At 39.8% G+C, this 14,173-nt stretch overlaps 1 protein-coding gene across 1 annotated transcript in view; it reads left to right on the top strand.

Annotated features, from left to right (window-relative positions):
* The window catches only part of LOC117505392 (phospholipid-transporting ATPase ABCA1-like), a 282,727-nt gene extending 272,385 nt beyond the window's left edge, over nucleotides 1-10,342 (top strand). Inside the window, exons 49-50 of the mRNA XM_034165037.1 lie at nucleotides 1,222-1,465; nucleotides 10,119-10,342. Coding sequence (XP_034020928.1) covers nucleotides 1,222-1,465; nucleotides 10,119-10,244 — 370 coding nt within the window. The 3' untranslated portion in view covers nucleotides 10,245-10,342. The remainder of the gene's footprint in view (nucleotides 1-1,221; nucleotides 1,466-10,118) is intronic.
* The last annotated feature ends 3,831 nt before the right edge of the window (nucleotides 10,343-14,173 follow it).

The raw sequence follows: 14,173 nt of genomic DNA, 5'->3' as shown, positions 1-14,173 counted from the left end.
TAAATAAAAAAAAATAAAAAATCTGAAATATGTGATGTAGGACATCTGATCACAACTCATTCCCAGTCGGTTCTGCCAGTTTGAGCCTCGTGGCGTGATCCAGTTCTGAAAGTCACTTTTAAAAAATACATCTTCAAGCTTTATGGAAATGAGTATTAAATAAGTGCTTCCATGCACATAATATGCAAAGTTACATTAGTCCCAATCCATCTGTCAAGCTCACCCCCACATGTAAATAAGACCCTGACATAGCTGAATTTTACTTGGGGCAATAACTCTCCCCTGACACAGAAGGGACAATCCACCCTTTTCCCAGAAGACCATGATCTCAGATTTGGAGGTGCAGATCCTATGACACGGTGATATGTGCAGGCAGGCAGGGTGTGCCAGATTTGGAGGTGCAGATCCTCATCCTTAATCCTGCCCAGTGCACACGTATTAATTTCTTACTACTCATTACCTCACATATTAAATGGTACTCCACATACTCTGTATTACATTATACAATTATACAATTATAGACTTTTGACTTCAATTCAGCATGTGGTACAGCTCAGAAAGTGGCGAATGGGCCAATCAGAAGTTGGCAAAATCCTATACCATATAATAATACATATTACATATTACTCAACATAATACATATTACATTATAGGCAGACATACAAACATACATCTGACTTTATGTGTAAGAAGGTTCCACACTGGGACATAATGGTTTCATAGCTACACAAATGCAAACAAATCAAACAGACAGTTCATTGGAAATTAACAAAAACTAAAGACAAACAGCTGTGACTGTTCAGCAGAGTTTTAATATCCTGAATAATAATGACATCATCTGGATCCAAACCAGACAAATCCAATGTGTATGTATTTTAGCCTGAAGACAGAGGCTGAATAAATGACTGGAAAGCAGACAGGCATAAATGAATAAATCGAGGAACGACTTATCTTTCCCAAAACAAGACTGATGATCGCAGAATCATATTTCTATCTGAGAATAATAAAATATGTGCCCCTGCATCTGTGGTTTGTTTCAAGGATTGATTGTTTAATTGTTTATATTGTAGAACTATTTTATTTCATATATTTGAGGGATATTTCTTTGTCCATTATCTTGATATTAATGGCAGCAGGATATCTTGGAATAACACGGACCACAGGATGGAAAACCTACGCGCTCACGCTTGTTCGGTCCAGTCACTTTGATTTTTCTTCCAGGTTTGGTGATGGCTACACGGTGATCATCAGGGTTGGGGGTTCTCCTCCTGACTTGAAGTCCATTGAGGACTTTGTTCAACAGGCTTTCCCTGGCAGCATACTGAAGGAGAAGCATCACAACACTTTGCAGTATCAGTTCCCGTACAGAGAGGGCGCCTTGGCCACCATCTTCAACCAGTTCTCCTGTCATCAGCAGAGGTTTTGTGTGGAGGACTATTCTGTATCCCAGACCACTCTGGATCAGGTAAGACCCAAAGTAATGCCAATATGTCCCAACCAGGGGTGACCAACAGTCTGACATGAAAGGCCAAGACAGTGCAAGTTTTCTTTGCAACTTGGCACATCTGCAAGTAGTTTCACTGATGAGTTGAACTTAAAGTCCTAATCATCTCTGAAGTCACCTACTGAGCTCATCTGTGGCAAGGAAACCTTCCACTCGCAGAATATGTGGCTTCCCCTCGTGTTTTTTTTTTTTTTTTTTCTTGTGCTTCTGTTTTACATCTTCATAACTGAGTTCTAATTGTCTAATTTCATGAAATACTTCCATAAAACCATCAAGCATCATTTATTCTTCAGCACCGGCTTCTGTGAGGAAACTGCACACCTTTGTTGCTTGTTAAACATAACTTTAAGCACACATGAATAATATTTGAGCCCTTGAAGAAATACAGTAATACAGAGCTCAGAATATTAAAGTTAATGGTGGCGTTATTCTCAAATACAGAATTAAATCTACAATATCTATTAAAGTCAATAAAAATACAGGTGCAGCGGGAGCATAAGATGAATAAACTCTGCTAACGGCACTCTGGTTCTTGTAAAATTCCAAGATACACAGTCGTCTGCTACTTTGAAGGGGTCAGATTTTGCAAATTTGTTTTTTCCCTTTTGATTACGAGTGCAATCACTGGATTAACTGAGTTAGTCATTAAGTGGGCGGGACTGCAGATTTCTGCAAGAATCACCCCAAGATTTACTGCACATTCGCCTTTGAAATTTTAACATATTTTTGTCAAAGTTTTGTCGGTACACAAGTATTTGGACAGTGACACAATTTTTGTAATTTTACCTGTGTGCATCACCACAGTGAGTTGGGAAATGATCCAATTAAGATGTGATGGTTGTGATTACTTTTTGGAATTGCAGCCATTTTTGTACACAGCCCTCCGTTTTGGATGGCGTATTGGCCAAATTGAATATAAGGATTATTTTGAATACAATTCATCACTTTTCTAACCATTTTTCTCAAGACAAGATGGGAGAAGGATACATGAACATGCCCAAGTCACCAAATCGGTCATGGTGCAGAGAAGTATGTGTCGACCACAATTTGTCAGAAGGCACATGGGAGATACCAACCTCGTTGTCTTTTGTTTTCTTGCAGGAAAATTAACTTGTTTGCCACTACACTACAGCCAAGTGGTTTCCCTTCGCAAAGCTAAAAAAATGGTTTCTATCCAAGTACTTATGCACCTGACTGTATTAATGGGTTTTGCAGCAAATTGACATTTCTAGTTTAAGTCGTACTTCAACATTTGGAGAGAAAAAATAGCTTTTTGTTGTACGCTTGTGTTTTCCCAGCTGGTCACCGCTGAAAATATCCTAGGGAATATGTTTTTTAACAGCACAGATGAAAGTAAAATCACTCAGGGCCTTTAGCTGAGTGAAAATAAATGCGGTGATTTGCCCAAGGTCCACATTGTTTAGCTTCAACTGAGCCCATGTTTTCAGATTGATATGAAGTCTGTTTGATAACTGTGGCGATATATGGATTTTTCAATTCAGCCTGTGCCAGCACAGAATTTTCTCAGCATTTCTGCACAAAGGAACTGAATTTCTTTGCAAAGCATGGCATTATTTTGCAGTATCTATTCTATAAGAACATGTTGAAAAGGTATTTGCTGATATTGGAGACTGTAAAATTTCGAGAAGAAGCTGCCAAGAAATTGCAAAAGCCAAGAAATTTTATAATACCTTAAAGCTACAGTGTGCAGGGTTTAGTGCCATCTTGTGGTATGGCCGCAGATTGCACGATGTCGTCATCGGTCATGATTTTGTTAACCTTCATGTTCTTGTTCCTTTGACGATGGGGATTCAGCCCGTTTCACAAAAATTAGGGTTGTTGGACTTGCTAGCCTGCGCTAACAATCAGTAGCAAGTGGTGGGTGTTCGCCCTGCAGAATGTGAAACATTGATTATGAATGTCCCTTTTGGGCACCTGTATCAAGAATCCAATCTCACGCCAGTTCGTGATGGCATCACGAAAACTGATTTAATCTATTGGTTTGTGATACCGTCACAAAACATGTTACGTTTTCGTAATGGTATTCCAAAATTTGGGGTGACACGGATGGGGGAGGGGGTGGGGCATTATGGTTAAGGCCTAAATTAGTGAACTAAACTTGACTGCATCACGAAAATGTGACTTATCAAGCGTGACACTGGGCTGCTATCAACATGGTGGTGCAACTTGGCGACCTCCATGAGGGGCCCTGCTGATTCTAACCTCATGAAAATGCACAAATTTGTTGTGTTCCATATCTGCCAATAGACACCCCAAAATCCTGCAAGATGGTGCTTTGGTGGAGATTTGCAGCCTCACAAATTGCCCTTTTCAGACTGGTGTTCCAATTGAATCCAAGTTGGAATATTTTCTTGCATTGCGAAGGCCATTTAAAGTTGTTTACTATTCGGAGAGCAAACCGAGCTGAGTTGCCGGTTTCTCCTCTGAGCAGGAGACGGACAGTTTAACTCCAATGACCATGCCCGAATTAGGTTTGATTTAGGCCCATCTCCAAGATGGACGGCCTCCTGCAGTTCTCTGAAGTGCCCACTTAGCTCGAAAGATCAATAGGTCATCAATCAATATGTTTGAAGTTTCTCCTCGAACTCCATCAGATTTTAAACTTTACCCTTGCCTACAGATTGTCTTGTCTTATTTTGGCATGTCTGAGCTGGTGTGGCTGAGGTAGTTAAGTCACAAGGTCCCAGTATTGATTGAAAATCAAGCTTGAGCATCTTGTTTTTTTTTATTATTTATATATATATAAATATATGTTCCTTTTTATTCCAAGCAAAGTGGACTATGTGGAAGGCCTGATTGGTGAGATAAACTAAGCCCTACACACTGCAGCATGTAGCATCATTTTCTGTTTTCCAAATGGCCCTGGGGAGCTAATGTAATCAGGTGGTTTTAGGTGACCGTGCGTGTGCCTGGTCGACCAAACTCGCCCATTAGCGCGGCGGAAGCCAGACTGAATTCCTTAAAGTCACCCGCCGGCTCCTCGTTGGAGGTAAAAAGCTTTTTGGATAAACAAAAATCCATCTGGACGCATTTGTCTTTGCGCGTTCATTTTCTTTTCCTTTGGTCCAACCAGTCCCAGCAGAAGACTGCCCCTGCCTGAGCCTGGTTCTGCTGGAGGTTTCTTCCTGTTAAAAGGGAGTTTTTCCTTCCCACTGTCGCCAAGTGCTTGCTCACAGGGGGTCGTTTTGACAGTTGGGGTTTTTCTGTAATTATTGTATGGCTTTGCCTTACAATATAAAGCGCCTTGGGGCAACTGTTTGTTGTGATTTGGCGCTATATAAATGAAATTGATTGATTGATTGATTGGTCGGGGACGTTCAACAAGCACGACTATCCGCCACATGGCATTCATTTGTATTTCAACTTTCTCATCAGAAAGACTATTTTCTCCCGCTGGTCAGTATTTACCAGATCATAGGCAGTAAATAAATCACAACTGGAACAAGAGGTTACCGTCTTTAAACACCAAGGGGAGAATGTGCAGACCCAGACTGTCACCTTCCAGCCGATGATTTATCGAGAACAGCTTTGACCTACAGTGTATGGCTCGACTCGCGCCACAATTAATATTGATCCACACAGCCTGGAGTGGAAGTGTTAATGCAGACGGCAGAGGTGTTGCAGGAGGGGTGCTGGAAAAATAAAGGTAGCTTTTTTTAAGTAAATAATGTGGTAAGAATGAACCACTGTATATGTGCTACTTAGTGTGTCACTTTATCGCTGCTTTAACATCGGCTCTCAGATCTGTTGGATTCTTAAATGTCATGATTCTGAAGATGCAGAGATCCCACAGTTTCTCATGTTTATACATTAAGCTCAGATCTATATTTACTTCCATTTGCTTTGCCATTTTAAAAAGCAAAAGTTTGGCTCATCGGTGTTGTCATATCCTGCAGCATCCATCCGTCTTTCCACAGTGCCGCTCTATCTTTAGAATACCAAAAATTGTCCTATGCCATTTAAAACACAAATGGGAAAGAAGTCATCAATGAGTACCCTTTTAACCCAAGGCCATCAAATACATCCATCAGGTATTGCAAAGGCTTTTTGTCCAACCATCCGTCTGTCTGTGCTCAGCATAACTCCAGTCCTATTATGGCCAGAGTCTTCAAATTCACAGGGAATATTCTTGAGACACGGGCCTTGCACAAGTTCAAAGATGGCTAACCTTGACCTATTTTAAGGGGTATTTTAAGAGGTTAAAATGTCACATTCTGTTCCTGTTTTATGGAATGATCGCGTGGACGTTATGCCGCATTCACACCAGACGCCACGCGACACCACAAATTCACATCCCTCGCCTGGTGATGGACGCGCCACCATCGCCCGGTGTGTTGCTCTGCTTGAGCTGCGTTCACACCGGACGCCACACGATGCCACAAATTCATCATTTGCTGCAGGAGCTGCATCTGGATGACGGCCGCTTTCAGCCACACTTCTGCCTCGGATCCAGTCCCATTCACGCACGCACATTTGAACAAAGAACAAAAACTAGCTGCTGATATATGAAATAAGTCCTGCTCACAGGCTGATTGCCAGAAACAGGACATGTGCACATCAAGTATAAACTCCAGACATCTCCACGTCACTACATATCCAGTCCCTGATTGGTCAATGCGGCGTGACAAGACGAAAAAGTTAAGATTTTTCAACTTGGGGAAGAGGGCGATGCGACGCGACAAAATGCAACGCGATATTGCGCAACCAACACGGCATTCGCTCAAAATCGCTTTATTCGCATCACTTTATTCACGTCCATCGCATCGCATTGCGTGGCTTGGACTTTTGTGGCGCCACAGCACATCCTTCCATAGGGATTACATGGCAACCTCTCACCACCGTCGCTCGCGTGGCATCCGGTGTGAATGCAGCATAAGTGTGGTGATGTTACTTCTTGTTGTCGCTAGCTGTTAACTTCACTTCATTTTGGGCTAAATATAACACCTGTAAAACTGAAAATGGTGTTTTTTGTAACCTGATAACACCTGTGGAATGATTTAAAAAACATTTAGCGGACATTAGTGTGGTGATGTCACTTCCTGGTTTTGCTAGCTGCTAACTTTGCTTCCTTTTTGGCTGGAAATAACACCTTTCTCATATATTATGTAAAAACTAGCGAGAAATAAACACTTCTAAAACTGAAAATGCTGTTTTATAGACTGATAAGACCTCTGAAGTCATTTACGAGACATTTTGCAGACGTTAGCATGCACGCTAACTTACGTTAATTCAAAGCTACCTTCCTATGGATTTAAATTTGTCTCATTAATACCTGCAAATGCACAGAGGGTGATCAACAAATATTGCTTGATTTGCACAACCTCAGTTTTTGTCAATAGCTCATGTACACGCACATGCAAGGCCCCCTGCAGATGCTGTTAAAATGTAAATATTGTTTTTGATTGATTGATTGATTGATTGATTGATAGATGGGCTTTATTGAACATATACAAATTGTAGGTAAGACAAGATGATCTTAATAATTAATTAAACAACTGCAAATTATAAAGAACACAATGCTCATATAGCTGAGGGTATTTAGTATTGCGTTATACTTTTTAACTTATGGCCACGGGAAACAGCATAGCTTCTTTATCTTGAGGTTAAAAAAAAATCAAACAGCATTTTTTAAAATTGCTTGTGTTGAAGCCTTTTTGGCAATTTTTTGATCCCACGCTTGTTAGTGTGTAAAATCTTGCACTGTGCTGAAAACCTATTGAGTCTTGTTACGCGTTTTATATGATATTATATGAAAAGTAAATTGCCATTTGTCAGTTCTTTCAGCTTCTGTTTTGAAAACAAGTGCAATGACCACTTGGCCGAAACATTATGCGTGACATTTGCATATTCCTGCAAACTGTCCACACGCGTGCGCAACTTCACAAATTCAAATTTGTGTTTTGGTTTGGATTATGTTTGTTTATAGTAACAATAATGTTAATAACATAATAATGACTTACTGCATTTGGCATCACTGCCTCCCAGCAAAGGAAGACATGGCATATATACGAATTTGGCTAAGAAATAGTAACATAGTAAGTCCATTCGGCTTCTCCTGTGTTTTTCACTCGGGGTCACCACAGCACATCTGAGGTGGCGCTGCATGTTGATTTGGCACAGATTTTACACCGGATGCCCTTCCTGACACAACTCCACATTATATCAAAGTGGGCAGTGGTGGTCTTAAAGCAGGAACTTTCCGCATCGAAAGCAAGCACACTTAACCGCCTGGCCACCAGCCCTGCTTTAAAAAAGATACATGCATATATGTGTACATTTTTGTGCATTAGTTCCATACAGTTTGCTACGAGATTTTCATGAGAAGAGGTTAAAAATAATCAGGTTTTCTATACCTGCAATGGTTAGTTAAGCCTGTGTCACACTGTGGTCGCGAGAGCAAATGGATAAATCATATATTTATTTGGTCTGCTGGCAAAATTGCAAAATCTGTTGGTCTACCATGATTTGTGGTTGTGATCCACAGAAGACGTTGTATTTCCACTGGCAACTCACAGAGTTGCATTCAGCAGAACTATTGTACCAGTTTCAAGACAAATGCTCGCTAGGGGAAGCAGGATTTGAGTGGGGTTTGCCTTAGTCTGAAAGCATGGCGTCACTTTTCTCACTATGTTTGTGTGCTGTCCTCGCAGTGAAGATATCAAACAACTCTGCGGCACCTCTTCACCAAGAAAATCTGACAGGTAAAAAAAAAAAAAAAATTCAAAACCATGCAGGTGTGGTGTCTTTTTCTTCAGTCATCTGACTTGGAACAGCTGCACTGCATGTTACAGCATAGGGTCCTATATCTGTTTATACAGAATTCACACCTCTCACGAGAGCTTTGGCCAATCAGAACCCCAATTTGAACCATCCAACATACATGGGATATAAAAGCATGAGCATCATAACAGTCAATAAGTAGAGGACAAAACTGTAAATAAACATGTGGGCAGCGGGAAAGCTTGCCACCTGATGTCTGCTTTGAGCATGCACAAAACTTTCTGACAGACTCAGCAGATATTAGCTGACAAGAAATCCATTTTGTGGATGGGAAATGTTTTTTTGTCAGACAAAAATGAACACACTGAAAATATCAGCTCCTCATACATTTCCTTGATCCCTCATGGTGTGACACGGGCTTTACTATTATTGCTTATTGCTGTTTCCACCAGATATTGTTACATTGACATTTGACGCCTAATGGATGTGATTAAAGAGAACACAAACTGTGCTTTGTGTTACCTACATAGTCATAAGCTCGTGTACGCGGCTACACGTTTTAGATTCGCCTAAATCTTTTGCAGTCGTGTACTTTGTGTAGGTGTTTATTTTTTCATTGTATACTAAAAGGCTAGATTTTCTTCTCCTAAAGAATTTTTCAAAGATGCATTGCGCCATCCACCAGTGTGGATGGCACATATTTATAATCGCCCACTTTATGTTCTGCAACATCTCCTTTGATATACTGTAGAGGTTCCACTTCCTTCCACTCTTCTGTCCTGCTTCAACTGGCATCAGATGAACACTGAAATGCCCCGTCTTTAATGTTATTAACACTGGTATCTCTCTGTTATTCAAAAAACCGCCACTCATGGCGGTTGGCTAAATGCCATTATGGATGGAAGCACAGCACACCATAGATTTTGTTGCAGCCAAAAAAAAAATCTTTATTAGCTAAGAGTAAATGTACTCTGAATATGAAATCCTGCGCAGATGGAGCCAATATCAGCCGGTGGCAGGGTCAGAAGTCGAGAGAGATGGGTGCAGGCTGTGTTTGTTGGTACTGTCATTCTTATCTGATGATCTGCTGATGTTCCAGCATTGCACAAACACAAGCAAACTTACTTTTGCCTCGGGCATTCTGCAGCCGGAGCTTGCCTTGCAGTTTCAAGGTAGTTGTGACCCCCCCCATCTCAAGCTTGGGTGCCTTTTCATTTTTTTATGCTTACATTTAAACACATGCTATATCAACGCCAACCGCCAGATGTGAAGGTTTTAGAGAAAACGATTTGGATTGCAAATAAAATTGGGTAATTCTCTTATCAGCTTCCATTCACAGTTTAAGCCGCCACCGCCGCAAAAAAAAAAAAAAAAAAAAAAGAATCCTTTAATGAAAAAGCAGCACTCTTACCATTTGATATCATCAGTTTCATTGCTTCTTCTTTTGGGTGAAAAAAGGTTGAAGGCAGCAAATAATAGCAGGCAAAATAGCCCGGGATACAGCAGTGTTTACAGCGCAGTGAAATACACACAGCGTTTTTACAAACGCTGCAGGATTGATTTCTTCTGACATTAAATGGGCATCATGGAGAGAAGAATGATTGTTTTATTCTCTTTCTCTGCTGGTCAAAGAAGTCAAACTGACAGTCGCTGTGTGTGCCGAGACGCGTGCTGGATGCTTCATAGCCCTTGTTTGGGGACTCATGTACATGTGCCTCACTGTCTGAAACCACTATTTGTTTGTGTATGAGTCCAGTGGGGCGGATAACCAAAATAAGATAGGTAGAGAAACATCTGCGACCCCACAGTACTCTGTATGTATCATTATTATTCTGTGATTACATGTTCCACCTTCCTCTCCACTGTCTTTCAGGTTTTCGTCAGTTTTGCGAGGCAACAGCATGGGGAGGAGGACTCGCGTTGCTATGACAACCCAGTGTACACCTCCAGTGAACTTGAGATGGAACCTATGAAGACCAAAAACGTGATGAAGGTGTAATGTCACCAAATGAAAGACAGCAAACATTGTACTGGCCAACAATAAGCAACACAATGAAAGCAAAGGCATAGACTTGCCAGATCGCTAGTAAAAGGCTGGAATTCGGAATTTTTTCACTGCCTCATGATCGGCAATGTTGCGTAGCACAACAACTCTACCAAATGTCGACAAAACTAAAACAATCCTACAGCCAACGTCTAAGTCAGTGGTGATATTGTGCATTTGTTGCCTCCACCTGGTACAGATCCAACTAAGAGCAGTGCTGGACAGTATGTCCCCAGACCACTTGATAACTTCATATCTCTGTCAGGGAAACAAGCGTCATGAAACATACCATTCTTTGCTTATCACACCACACAAGACACACGCATACACATGCCAAATGCAATGCTTTCCAACCAATCACATAGCTCTACTGATCCATGCACAGGGCAAAGCCCATCCACCTGGGTGTGGGCCAAGTGCAGGCTTAAAAATAGGTGGGACGCTACATTGGGAAGCTTGTATGGAACTCCAGGGGGGAATGTTTGCTGCAGGAGTCCAGCGCTGTAATAATGACTCTCTGTTCATTCCGTGAAGGTATCTTTTTAATACATCTGATTTTGATCTGCATTTCCTGTTAGTCTTTGAGTCTTGAGTTCACTCACCACATTAAACTAAAGGGAAGGGGAATCTACCAGGCAAAACGTCCCCACAGCAGGACTGGCACTATTTTGCCAGATTGCTTATCTGCTGGACTGGAAATAGTTGAGCTATTTGCAGTTTCTTTTGTCGTTCCGGTAATTCAACCAGCTCTGCTAAATCTTACCAAATAACCCTAAAATTGTTCAACTAGAAATTGTCTAAAACTGATATTGATTCTCCAATATCGTTTCCATCAAGTACAGATCCAGTTGTTGCCACAATTGATACAACTGTGACACATTGCTACTAGGCTTCCTGAGGAGCAATTGCATGTTGTTAAGATGTGCCCTTTGCACAACAATTCAGTCAAATCAACCTTGTACAGATTCAAATAAGGGAAAGAATCATTGCATCATGATCAACATTATTGTTTAACACACAAATTCTACAAATCTGACCAAAGGTCTGCAAATGTCTAAAACTGATGAGATAGTGAGTCCGTGAGTGTGTAGAGTAATTACACCTATAAAAAATACAATTATTGATGAAAATATTGGTAAATTGGCTTTACTGCAAATAAGCCGGAGGTTGTAGTTAATAAGTTCATTGTTGACTTGCACTGCATCTTGATTAGCAAAAGCATGTTGCTAGCATGTGGCTTTTGAAGAATAATTCTTTGAAATTTATTGTTCTTTTATGCCCAGATCAAATCATAAATCCCAAACCACAATTAGTTTACAGCCATATGGGCGCAATGATAGACTGTGATGGTATATTTGTGACATTTTGTTTCAGCCTGACACTGACATTTGCTCACTGTACAACAACTGAAAAACAAAAGCTTTGGCAGATGTCTGAATGAACCTCCAATCGTCTGTAAAAGGTGTTTATTGAAAAGTGCTGGCGTTACATCGTTGACACAAGCAGTCAGTCAACCAGCTGCACAAATACTGGCTGAGTACAATTCATAGGATTTCACGTGTTATTTTAGATTGCTTTACAGATTGTACTTTGTAAAACCACAATTCACTTTGGGCTTTATAACCTCAGCAAAACACGACATCCCCTGTCGATCCTCCTATCGAATAACAAAAGGGGTATACTTGAATGTATTCCAGAAAACCAACATAGCTCAACAGATGGACATATATCAGATGCTTTGAAGATAAAAAAAAAACAAAAAACATAAATGTCGTTCCACAACTTGTTTGAAATTATTTTCTGAATTCCTTCTGTGGTGCACTGCCTGGTGTTTGTACAGTAACTGTGACAGTGCCACCTGCTGGACACATTACATACAAGGATAAAAGGTAAATGCCATTAGACCAACCACGGATGTAGAGACATAGTAAATAGCAACTGGTCCAATAAAAATTTCATGAAATATTTATTTCATGTGATTTACCTGTTTTCTGGAACAAATTTTCATTGGTGAAATCAGACTGAAGTTGTGACTGACACTTTGGCCTTAGTACACAGGAGGATGTATGAGTATGTCAACAAAGAGGGAACAGTTACCAACAAAACAGAAAAAGCACTTTAGGTATATTGTATATTTTTTAAAGGTGGAATCTTAATATTTTTCGGGAAAAAAAAACTCAGCTCGCGTTTATTGAAATGTTAAGTGATATGTGTGAATTATCTATTAAATTAAAAACCACGTGGCCTCTCTGTATGTGTAGGCATGTGTTGTGGTGTTTGGCTTTGATCACGGACAAACTGGGGGAGAGCTGACATTTGTTGTTGGTATGCTTATGTAATTTTGGGTCAAGGATAAACACCTCTGAAATGGAACGTTGATCTAGGCGAAATATTTTTGGAGAAACTACGGTTATAGCTAACAACAGTGACAATCAACATTGCTAATTACATTGTGGACTCACACGCGGACACGCCATTCCAGCAGTTGGGGTAAATCATCTATTTTAAAAGCGAAGGTGGCCTCTCTATATGTGTATGCATGCCTGCATGTACCTTTAAACATCGAGAAACTAGGGAGAGCTGACATTTGCTGTTTGGTATGCTTATGTATTTTGGGTCAATGATGAACACCACAAAAACAGAACAGTTGATAGGACTAATATTTTTGGAGAAATTATGGCTATTACATAACAACAGTGAACAATGGATGTTGATAATTGCATTCTGGACTCACACGCCATTCCAAATCATTATAGAAACTTTTGCATAATATTATTACCACCCTTGAAAATGTCAGCTACCTATTTACAAAACACGGCCCAATCTAGAGCCCATGGATCCCCATGGGCAATACACTAGTTTATTTTTAATTATAAATAAAGCTATTTTTAGATGTGTTCACACAGTTACTGATTTAAAAAAAAATGTCTAAAAAAAAACTACAAAGTTTCAATAGTTAAAAGTGTCAAATGGTTGGGGTTTGATATTAAATATGCTAAAGTCTAGGTATGTAGAACATAGCCTAGAATAATTTAATATTAGGCCTGAAACGACATGTAATGGTCCATATTTGGAGTACTACTTTGTGACTATGATGAGGAAACAGGACATACATTGTAATTGGTCCACTCACATAATTTCATGTGCGTTTATCCAATTAAAACTAAATAAATACATCTTGGTGTCATCTGAAAACAACTAAGACACATTGTGACCATATTAGTTTGCTGAAAAGGTTTTTAATTTGAACATTGAGTTTATTGGACATTTCTTTAAACTATATCAGAATGTTAAGGATTTTCAAATGTTTTTGTGTTATTGAGTGACACTTTTATTTATCTGTGTCTCAGGTATTGTCCCTTTAAAAGTTGTCCTAGAGTTTCTTTTGCACTTCCAGTGATGAGCACTGAAACCCAAATGATAACCTGTCATGAAAGTTTATACTGGATATACGTAAGTTGGTATGTAGTTTGATTCCAAACACAGCATGTTATGAAAATGTTAGCCGTAATTAGCATTAGCATACATGGTCAAACTTTGAGATTGTTTTTATTGACACAGTGTTGCATGTTTGTGTCACTTCCTGCCCATGTAGTTGTAGTAGTTGTTCTTTGATATTTTCCGTTCACAGTCACCAAATTGTGACACACATTGCTTCTGCTGTATAAAGTGCATGAACCACAATAAAATGTGATGTTTGCATCAAATGTGATGTTTGCATCAAACATCAGGAGACACAGATTAATTTAAGCACATAGGAACCCAGATAAAAGCATATATTATATATTATATATATATATATATATAATATATATAGATATATAATATATATATATATATTATATACGAGGTCTGTCAATAAAGCACGGTTCCTTTTTATTTTT

The sequence above is a fragment of the Thalassophryne amazonica genome, chromosome 23 (genome assembly GCF_902500255.1).
Source record: "Thalassophryne amazonica chromosome 23, fThaAma1.1, whole genome shotgun sequence".
Classification (NCBI taxonomy): Eukaryota; Metazoa; Chordata; class Actinopteri; order Batrachoidiformes; family Batrachoididae; genus Thalassophryne; species Thalassophryne amazonica.
The sequence above is the reverse complement of the archived record's forward strand: the minus strand, read 5'-3'. Positions and strand labels throughout refer to the sequence as shown.